Source organism: Salvia hispanica, unplaced genomic scaffold (assembly GCF_023119035.1).
Source record: "Salvia hispanica cultivar TCC Black 2014 unplaced genomic scaffold, UniMelb_Shisp_WGS_1.0 HiC_scaffold_567, whole genome shotgun sequence".
NCBI classification, from domain to species: domain Eukaryota; kingdom Viridiplantae; phylum Streptophyta; class Magnoliopsida; order Lamiales; family Lamiaceae; genus Salvia; species Salvia hispanica.
In genome coordinates this window covers 40,619-52,378 of record NW_025952319.1, presented here as the reverse complement: position 1 = coordinate 52,378, position 11,760 = coordinate 40,619, and the positions used below count along the sequence as shown (strand labels likewise).

Here is an 11,760-nt window from a genome sequence, read left to right as displayed (position 1 = left end):
AAAAAAGTTAGTGGAAGGTGGGACCCATTTTTTTATATTGGTTTTATAATAAAATGTGAGTGAATTGAGTTAGTGGAATGTGAGCCCTACTTACTATTTATGGTAAAAATGAAGTGTGACTCTTAATTGGGGACGGACCGAAATGGAAAAGTGTGACTCTTAATCGGGGACGGAGGGAGTAATATTTTTGCCGCTGCTACTCTTTCTTCTTCACTGTAAGCATTCCATTTTTACCATCAATGAAACGCAAGTTCTTCACAAATCTGCCATCTGAAATCACCACCGACGTCCTCTCACGCCTCCCTCTCCGAAGCATTGCATTGAGCAAGTGTGTTTGCAAACCATGGCTCAATCTGCTCGATTTCGACGATTTCAAATTCAAAACCCCACCCGCCCTAGCTCTCTTGCAGCAGACAAACTCAACTCGGTGCTCGATTTTCGAATTCGAAGACAAAGACGAATTCGTTGAGGAGAAGAGTCATGATCTTCACTACATTCCGCTCACACATTTCGAAATTAGAGACGAAAATTCAGAAATACTGGTAGGTATGGCTGCAAATGGATTGCTTCTTATACACTCACAGGGAGGGTTTCCTCAAATTCCTCTGTTTATATGCAATCCGATCACTCATCAATATATCGAGCTCTGGTGCCCTGAGGAATACATTTTAGATGATGATGATGTACATATTATGCTTAGTTATGGATTTGGAATGAGCAAAATTAGCGGGCAATATAAGGTGCTCTGTAAATATATAGACGCGAGTTCCGACTCTTATCGTCATGTATACACCCTTGGAACAGGAACATGGAGGCTCGTTGAGGCTGGCGCTGTTTCTGGTTTCGGAACCTGTTTACCTGGATACTTTGGTTTTAACGGCATCCTCCATTGGGTAGGAGGAGAAGATGATTTGGCTCATACCTTATGGGTTTGTTGTTTTGATCTTGAGAATGAATGTTATGACATCTTCTCTCCTCCTCCTCCTCCTCCTGTTGATGGACATGGCCGTCAAACCAGGGAGTTGTCTACTTTGATGGACTGCCTTTGTTATTCGTACACATGGGAAGATGATATTGTCATCTGGTTGATGAAGGAATACCAGGTCGAGGAATCTTGGACCAATCTGCACAAGATAAGTAGAAATGGTTTTGATTTGGATTGGGATTTTGCATCTGATTGGAAATATATGGGTGTTAAACCAATTAGACTTTTTAAAGATGGTGACGTTTTGATGCTGCTGGACCAAAAGAAACTCATCTACTACTCCAACAAGACAAAAACTATTCAACAAGTAGGTATGTTAAATGATGCAACTGCGCAGAATTACGTTAGTGCCATGATTTTCACTCCAAGCCTTTTCTCCTTCAAGAATTTCGTATTCGAGAATGTGATCTCGTTTTAGTTAGTCTAAATTTGTGTGTTTGTATGGAAGTTTTGTTTGTGGTATAGTTTTTGGATTATAAGTCTTCTTTGTTGTTTCCTGTTCGGTTTTGGCCTTATCTTGTTGACCCGACACACACTATATGTGGGGCCTGGGTACTATATCTATTTTTGGATGTTGTATGTAATATTGTTGTCGCTACTGCACCTATAATATCTCTTGCGATTTTGCAATAATGCGAATCAATTAGCCCCAAATTGTACCCTAAATGGAATTTTGTTAATTACCTCTGTTATGGAGAGCCTTTCATGGGCTTTTGTCAGAGGTTCAATCAGATTTCGACATCCTTGGTTGAGATTCTGCAGTTTCAGCATCTGATTCTGATTTGGTTGCTGTTGAGATTCTGTTTATTGGTTGCTGTCTGATTTGGTCTTATTGTTTGACCTGCTGACACCACTGTTTGCAGGCCTGTATATATATTTTGCTATGTTGTCTATATTCTCATTCCAGTTCATAATGTTAGTCTACGTCTATGTTTATCCCTATATGTTGTTGTTTGTTTCAAATGTTTATTGTGTCAAGCCAACACGCAAGATATGTTAGGCTTAATTAGCTAGTGTATATATTAATGCGGGCTGTTGATTATTATCTCGTTCTAGTCTGTAATGTTAATCTACATTTTGTGTTATCGGGCCATGTCAACAAAAATTAAATCACATTGTTGTCGTGTTCGTTTTCATGCTAAGACTTTTCTTATCTTGTCATCTACGCCTTTGTTACGAAAGGAAGGCTCTTTAACACAAAATTAGAAAAAGACAAAAGACAAGATATAAACTGCAATTAAAACTTAAAGAAGTTAAATTCTCCGAAGAAGCCTATTGTTGTTTTAAGAGATGTCAAGCTCTTCTAAATAGGAATGAAGCAACTCTAACCTAGGAAAGTAAATTAACTAAAAACTAATTAAACAAGGAAACAAACCCTCAAACATGAAAATTAATGTTGACATAATGAAGATCACAATCTTGATCTCTATCAACTGCCCCGATGTTGATACAGCTTTGCACACTGGCTTTGCAACCGAATTATTGCCTGTGTTATTCTCACACATTCGTCGGTAAATTATCATCGGTATGTTTAAGGATGCAGCAGTGGCGGATCTAGGATATTCATTATGGGGGTACGATTAATTTAGTAGAGAGTAATACCTACTTGGAACTCCACAATTAATCATTTATCTTCTCTACGTCGTTATTTTTCCTCGTTATTTTTTCTGGTAAAAAACATTATTATCTATAAAAACGGATTACTTAATGTTACTATTTTGACTTTCGCTGTTAAAATGAAAGACTTAATGTTACTAAATAACACATCATCTATTGATTTAATCAATAAATTTCAATTATTTTTAAGAAAAATAGAAGATGATTAAAATACTACTACTTTATAAAATAATTGAGAAATTTTAAACACGCATAAAGTAAATGTATTGAAAAAATAATTTAAAATTTTTAAATACATTAAAAATAGAAAATATAAATAGAATTACACTTAATAGAATAGTTAAATACATTAGAAATAGAAAATATAAATAGAAAATATAAATAGAAAAACATTTTCAGTTCAACAGATCTTAAAATAAAAGAAAATTCCCTTCCCCAGAATTGAACCCAGGTCTTGACGGCAATATTAGTGTATTCAACCATTCAGCCAACTTATTTCCATGCAATCTTTGGGATTATATATACTATTATTTGAATATATTGGGGGTACCATCTATTCTCTATCCGCCAATGGGATGCAGTTGTGGGTTTCCTTACGACCCTGATTTCACTCTTATCTTTTTCTCACTCAGAAATTTCGAATTCGAGCATGTGATATCGTTTTAGTTCATAATTTTGGTCTACATTTGTGTGGAAGGTCTTTGAATTCGCGGACTTAAATTCACGCTAGAATCTTAATCAAATCAAGATTATACTAGTTTAATAGATAAATCTCCTAAATTATTTTCATATACTCCACTATTTTGTTGTATTAAATATTTCCTTCAATTTTGATTAAATCACTTAAATATTTTTTATATGGAGTATCGTTTCTACAAACTAATACTCATATTCGAATATAAAAAAACTAAGTCACTATATCCAAATCTTCAATATCATTTATTCAAGAATTGGTTAAGATTTAAGAAAGAAATATCATTAAATCAAACCAATAATATCACCAAATCATGTAACAAAATCATGCCTAATATTTTGTCTGACTTTTGTGTTATTTTACCTAATCCTCGTGCAGAAAAAGAATGGCCCATATTCGGAAGAGAAGAACCCTGATTCTTAATTTTCTTAATTTCTGTTGTTAATGGAGCTTAATTACTTCAAAAATCTACCATCAGAAATCACCATCGAAATCCTTTCCCGCCTCTCTATCCAAAGCCTTGTAATCAGCAAATCCAATTGCAAACCATGGCGCGATCTTTTGAAATCCGATGATTTCGTCAAATCCAAAATCAAAACCCCTCCCGCCCTAGTTCGAATTTACCAGGGGCATGACTCAACCCGGTGCAAGATTATTGAAAATAGTATCACCCACGTGTGATGCACAACCCATTTTTTTATTTAACCTTATTTTATACTGTAAAATGATTTTATAGATTCATAAAATTATCATTGTATGAAATCTGAAATAATAAATCTATAAAATAAAAATTAATTATTAAAAAATATTAAATCAAACAAAGAAAAAAAAATAACACATACACCTACTAAGAAACAATATTATTATTTCAAGTTCTAAAATCACAAATTTATACAATAGCAATTTATTGTACCAATAAAAACTCATATAACCAATTAAGTTTATAAACAAAAAATTGCATACAAATCACATATCATTCAAATCACTTTTATATCTATACAACAAAAGATCAATCACAAACACATGTCAATAAAAATAATGTATAAATATATATTAGAAGAAAGCCAAATCGATCAAAAATCATCAAAAAAAATACAGCAAAATAGCATGGAATATATAACCGATATCAATATGCATACATTTAGCCGGAAAAAAAAACTAATGGTTGCATACCTAATAGCATACCCCACATCGCCTATTTTCCGTGTAGCTGCTACCACCTATACCACGTCCAAGGACAAACAAATGAATAAGAGCTACCACCAACCTAATATTCATATAGAGCAAGCACTACATGAAAAAAATTATACATTCCACCATAAAAACATGCAAGGAGAACAACATAAACAACAAATGCGGAAGATGCATCTGCACCAAAAATTCAAAGGCAAGATGTAAATGTTACAATAATACTATGCAAGACTCAAGCGGACAAAGAGCCATGAAGTTGTGATTTTACCAGTAAAGGAGTAGGCCGAAACGCACAACACTCCATTCCTCTGAGACTTGTACATCTGTAATCAGTCATTGACAAACACACAGGAACACGCTTGAGTTTTTGGCCACATCTAAATTCCGGATTCCTGCTCCACGGATGGGAGGCGTGGTGGAATGCGAAAGTGGATTGCCATCTCATGGTCTTGCTCTTGGCTGCACCACCAACAAATTAAACAATTTTGACTATTGCAAAAAGCTAAGGTTTCATAGATTGATTGAAAGTTGTAGAAATTTCCTCCAGCTGTATATCTGCAGATTGAGATTGAGTGATGATGGAGATCTAAAAAGATGAACAATTACCTTGAAAGGAGGGCTCTTCTAAATTTCAAACGTAAAAAATAAATAAAAAATATTGGTTAAATTAGAATTTGCAAGTGCGGCGTGAATCTGAATCATGGATTATTGAAGAAAGGGGAAGAGAAATGGCAAAAGAGGTGGCAGCAGTTGGCGTAGTCTCGCAGAAGACAACCAAAGTGCAAATGTTGTACCCTTTTAGTAGGTAAGTGGTAATGAATGTCCTTATGGGTAGTTAATCATGAAAAAAATGAAGAATTATAGTATTAATATCTCATTTAATTTTAATAATATAGTAAATATATTAAAAAATTCTTTTTATATTATTAATGGCATTCATGTAATTATTTCCAAAACTCCCCTTTTATATATTTATAGATAGATTGTAGACGAAGACGATTTTGATATGGAGAAGAGCTACGATCTCCGCTACCATCCGCTCACAGATTTGGTGATCCCTCATAGAAGCACAGGATTAATTGATTGTATCACTGCTAATGTGTTGCTTCTTTTCCACTCACTTTTCATGAAAGATATTTACATATGCAATCTGATCACTTGTGAATATATCGAGCTCAGTTACCCTAAGCTCTACATTCCGTGGTATCAATTGTTGCAAGTTGGATTCGGTGTGAGCAAAATAAGTGGGCAATATAAGGTGGTTTGGATCAATCCGGACAGGGGTTCTAACTCTCATTGTGTATACACCCTCGGAACCGGAACATGGAGGCGCATTGAAGCCGGAGCTGCTTCTGGTTTCAGATTTCCGGGTGAACCCATTTTATGCAATGACAACCTCCATTGGAGAGTATATTTTTCGAAGAATCACATATTGGGTTTTTGTGATTTTGATGTCGAAATAGAATGTTTTTTGAAGAATCACATTTTTCGAAGAATCACATTTTATGCATAAAAAATTATTAATAAATTTATGTATAAAACAAATACTACCTCCGTCCCCCAAAATTTGCTACACTTTGACCCGACACGGATTTTAAGAAATGTAATGGAAAGTGAGTTGAAAAAGTTGGTGGGATGTGGGTCATACTTTTAAAGTATTAGTTTTATAATAAAATGTGAGTAGGAATGAGTTAGTGGAATATGGGGTCCACTACCAAAAATGATAAAAGTGAAGTGTATCAAATTTTAAGAGACGGACCAAAATAGTAAACTGTATCAAATTTTCAGGGACAGAGGTAGTACTATATAATGTGTGAAGAGATGACTGAATATATACCGCATTCGATTATCTTCACAATTCTGCCATCTGAAATCACCACTAACATCCTCTCGCGGCTCCCTATCCAAAGCATTGCGTTAAGCAAGTGCGGTTTGAAAACCATGGCTCAATCTCCTTGATTCCGACACCCTATCCAAAGCATTGCGTTAAGCAAGTGCGGTTTGCAAACCATGGCTCAATCTGCTCGATTCCGACGATTTCGAATTCAAAACCCCACCCACCCTAGATTTGGCATACGTGATGTCTAGGAGGGGGCGGTCTCCCCCTCCCGGCCGTTCGGAGAGCCTAAACCTTCCCTTGAATCGAGTCGAAAATAGTATATCCGCCTCCTCCGTGGAGTGTAGAAATATACTTTGTTTTCAATAAATGTCCTATGAAATGGTGTAGTCTAATGGTTTGGGTGAGGCTTTTCTCTAAGAGGTCTAGGGATCAAAACTCGATAAGAGCATATTTTTTTTCATTTTTTTTTCTTTTAGTTTATCAATTTCAATTCATATTTCTTTCTTATCATAGGATGGACATTCACCTCTAACAAATAAGTTAAAAGTAGACTATAGAGTAAATGATGAACCATTATTGACTCATTAACTTGTCATCAATTTGTAGTTCAGTTGAAAATTTAATGTAATTAGTTAGCACTTTATTAGTTAGTTGTTGTTATTCCATTTATGGACACTCATTTTTCGTTAATACGCTTTTTTTTTTCTTCGTATCTCCTTTACTTCATCAATTTTATATTAAAACACATAGTATCATTAAGAAGTTCTTGTTTTTAAAACACATACTCAATGTGTAGGTATGTTTAATGATGTAGATGCAGGGTATTTCCTTAACTTTGCCACGATTTTCACACCTAGCCTTTTCTCACTAAAGAGTGTGATGTGATTCTAAATCATAATGTTTGTCTATATTTGTGTTTTGATCGTTATTTGGACGCATTCGTGTACAATAGTACAACTGTACAAGGTTTCTTCATTGTGTGGTTTCTCTATCTCACTTCCTTTATTAATTCTTTCTCCATCTTCTTGACAAATATAATCTCTTTCTTGATTTTCTATTATTTATTTGTTGCTTACCATATTTGCTTAACATTTCTGTTTTTAGCATAAACTATTCATTGCTATCGTGTTCGCCCGTTCGGATATGACCTTTTGATGCTTTGCTATTATCATGTGAGGCATTGTTTCTATATGGAAATAGACTCAACTTTTCTAGAATGATTTCAAGTTTTGGTATTTCACCTATAGCCAGCATTTGAAAATCAGACCGAATAATACATCAGTCTTCTTGAATAGCAAAAATCGATCTGTTTGATCGTGAAACGACCGATGGTTGATCCGATTTGGCATCCGTGATGTCCCGTAGGATTGCATTGCTGTGGGATGCGTTGTTAAGGGGACAAACAAGGGACGTGTATTGTGAACAACCTTAATTGTTTCTATTCGGAGTAAAATGTTGTAATATTTTTGGATTACAACCTAGCTAGTTCAAATGATGATTTAAAGAGATTTAGTTTGTATGACAAATTGCCTTTAACCGATAAGCTGGAAGTAGACTATAGAGTAAAAGATTAACTACTATTGATCATTTTAATAAAATCTAGTTCATCCAAAAATAAACTTTTCAAAATACCCAGCAAACTGAATTTTACACTCTTCCCTTTCTATTGTGTTACATATATAGCTATAGGGTTGTGATAAAATGATAACCCATATTTAGGGTGATAATCATAATAAGCTATTATTTCATATTTTTATAGACGAAATATATCATTATTGTTAAAAAATAATGTTTACACTAAAATGATATTCTTTATGCAAGTATAAAATGGTACTTGTAATTAATAAAATGATATTCGGTTTGTATAAAATACTATTTTGTTGTATGAAAATTATCAATATAAATGATTTTATGTTGGTAAGAATATCATTTTATTGAGTATAAACATCATTTTAATGAAAATGATATATTTTATTTATAAAATGACAGTTTATTATGGTTATCACCATAATTTTAGTTATCATCTAACACACCCCTGTAGCTATATTTGTTATAAATATTCTACTGCGTTACACATATAGCTATAAGATTGTGATAAATTGATAACCCATATTTAGGGTTATAACCATAATAACTAGGCCTGAAAATTTAATCCGCGGATTTTGGGTATTCCCGACCCAGTCCCAATACCCGACGGGTTATGGGTACCCGAAACCCGAAATAATGGGTTCGGGTACGGGTTTGGGTAGTCAATGTTAGGATTTTTCGGGTTTAGGGTACCCGAAACCCGTATTAGGGTACCCAACTAATACCCGATTAAACCCGATTAATTATGTATTTGTGATAAATATTTTTATTTAGTATACGGCCTATCGCCCGTAAGGTAAATCTAGGGTAACTTTATTTAATCACATGTAGATTTATAAAATTTTCGTATGCCTCACCTTTTCAAGTTTCCTTCACGCCGCTGCTGCTGCTCTCTTTTTGCCGTTTGCTCTCTTCTTTACATTCGTGTTTGGTTCATGTTGCATTATTTATGTTCTTACTTGTTATCTTTTGAAAATATATAGTTAATTAGTTATGCTTTCTCTATTTTATTTACATATTCATTTAATGTCTTAAAAAGTTATTTTAATCTCTTTTATAATCCCTTTTATGTTTCAATTTATACCAAAAAAAAAAATATTTTAAAATTAAGTAGTGTCTATTTGTCTAAGGTCTATTTTATAAAATATAGAATTATAGTCAATAAATAGTATAAGTATTGTGTGATTTTTAATAATTTCTATTCTCATCACAATTTAATTTATATAAAAGAATAAATTTTAAATATAATAATTCCGGGTTTATGGGTACCCGATTAGTTGGGTTTGGGTACCCGCACTTACGGGTCGGGTATTGGGTATGATATTTTTGAGATTTCGGGTTCGGATACCCGAATTTTTGGGTTTGGGTACCCGCAGGTACCCGAACTTTCACCCCTAATAATAACCTATCATTTTACATTTTTATAGATGAAGTATATTATTTTCGTTAAAAAAAGATATTTATACTCAATAAAATGATATTCTTTCTGCAAGTATAAAATGATACTTGTAGTCAATAAAATGATATTTTGTATATATAAAATGATTATGTTCTATAAAATGATATTTTGTTAAAATTATATCAATATAAATGATATTTTGTTGTATAAAATTACATCAATATAAATGATATTTTGTTTGTAAAGAAGACCATTTTATTGAGTATAAACATCATTTTTAACGAAAATGATATATTTAATTTATAAAATGATAGTTTATTATGGTTATCACCATAAATTTTGTTATCATTCTAACTCACCCATATAGCTACATTGGTTATAAATATTATATTGTTTTACACTAATTACGAAATTAGTTAACTGTATGTTGAAAGTTAATATAAGTTGGTAAAATAAGACAAGAGAAATGCAGTTAAAGTAGTGTTAGTGGATAATGGGACTATGTTATTATTAGTGTTTTAATGGTGATACAAGTTGTAAATAACTTAATGTATAGGGACAATAAATTGGGATCATTTTTTATAAATGGAAATGTAATATTTTATGGAATGGATGAAAATGGAGAGGGCATGTATTTTTTACGTAATGGAGGGAGTATTTCACTATTTAGGAAACGCACTGAGTAGTATAAAGAGTGATGTGAAGAACCCAAGTTCTTCATTCTAAAGTATACACAACTGCTACGTCTTCTCTAAGTTTCTACCATCAATGGAGCCTGATTACTTCACAAATCTTCCATTAGAAATCACCACCGACATCCTCTCACGCCTCTCTATGAAGCCTTGCTATCAGCAAATCCGTTTGCAAAGCATGGCGCGATCTGTTCGATTTTGTCAAATCCAAAATCAAAATTCCACCCACCCTAGTTCGATTTTACTGGGGGGATAACTCTACTTGGTGCACGATTTTCGAAATTGAAGACGAAGACGAAGCCGATCTGGAGAGCCACGATCTTCACTACCATCCACTCACAGATTTGGAGATCCCTTACGGAAGCACAGTATCAATTGAGTGGATCACTGCTAATGCATTGCTTCTTTTCTACTCACCATTAGTTAAAGGTATTTTCATATACAATTTGATCACTCGTGAATATACGGAGCTCAGTTACCCTGATGACTACACTCCGTATCTGTAACAGCCCGCCCTCCTAGGGTACAATAAATGCGGCGGCTGCAACCCAAACAGACTCCAAAGAAGTAAACATAGGCTAGGGTTTCATTTAAAGAGTATTGACCAAAAGAAATCGAAAGAATTATCAGAGTATTTAAAACCATAACTTAACCTAGAAACCAAAACTTAACCTAGAAGTTTAAAAGAAAAGAGAGGTCTCATAAATGACGATCAAAATGTCTTAAGAGTACGACGGAATATCCAAGATAAAAACCATAAGAAAAGGGCTAGGGTGCATTATCCCAAAAGAAATTATAAAGAGTATCAAGATTCAGCGGAAAACAACCAAGAGAAAGAATAGATATGTATGAAGACACAACTACGCTTGAAGTTCAACATATCCATTTTAATTATTTATCCTGCTCAACACCCGCCACCGCTCGTCATCGTTCAACCTGCACATAAGAAAGACACATGCAGGGCTGAGTATTTTGAAATACTCAGTGAGCTCATTGCCAAAACATTTTATAAGTTATGCCACCCTTACCAAGTGAACTCGAGTTTTAAGCAGTTATAAAAGAAATATCGCGAGTATCACAAAACATATTTTCATAGACTAGCCAGTCAAAATAATCCCCCATTTTCTCATCAAAATCATAATCATTCCATGGTGCGACGAAAGTGTGGCCACGCTTTTCGCCCACGAGACCGGCCGACTAGCAAGGACGGCTCCCGATCCCATCGTGTACACAGCCTGGTAGGGCTTGCGGCCCATACTCAGACCCGAATTCGTATAAGCATATCAAATATCACATTGAAAAAACAAACATAGGCATGACATAACAGTTAAACCACCCTTATAACACCAAACAACATTTTGATAAAATAATAGAGAGTTTTTAGAGTAAAGCCCACCTCGACTGCTTAGTTTTCAAGTAGTTTCGCTTTTCCGTTATCCGGCTTCGCAACCAAAGTTTCACCTTTTAATCACATAGGCACATATCACAAATTAGGTTCAATACTACTCTTACTCATGCATGTCTCAATACTCCTTTTCCCTTTTCCATTGATTTATCTCATCATTACTAATTAATCAAGATCATGTTTATCCCACAAGAATATTTAACCATCAAACACACTCTACACAACACAACACACACACACCACACCACACACACACACACGACACACACACACACGCCACACACACGCACACACGCCACACACACACGCACGAACATATTCCCACATCCCTTTTATCCCACTTTCACTCA

General features: G+C 34.2%; 1 protein-coding gene across 1 annotated transcript; it reads left to right on the top strand.

The window, feature by feature from the left end:
* Window positions 1-239: 239 nt before the first annotated feature.
* On the top strand, window positions 240-1,403 carry LOC125199587 (F-box protein At3g07870-like). Its single transcript, XM_048097561.1, has one exon. It carries the CDS (start codon window positions 240-242, stop codon window positions 1,401-1,403), a length of 1,164 nt encoding a protein of 387 aa, XP_047953518.1.
* The last annotated feature ends 10,357 nt before the right edge of the window (window positions 1,404-11,760 follow it).

Bases quoted from the DNA above. Each gene is read 5' to 3' on its own strand.
- LOC125199587 (XM_048097561.1), top strand. From the start codon at position 240: ATGAAACGCAAGTTCTTCACAAATCTGCCATCTGAAATCACCACCGAC.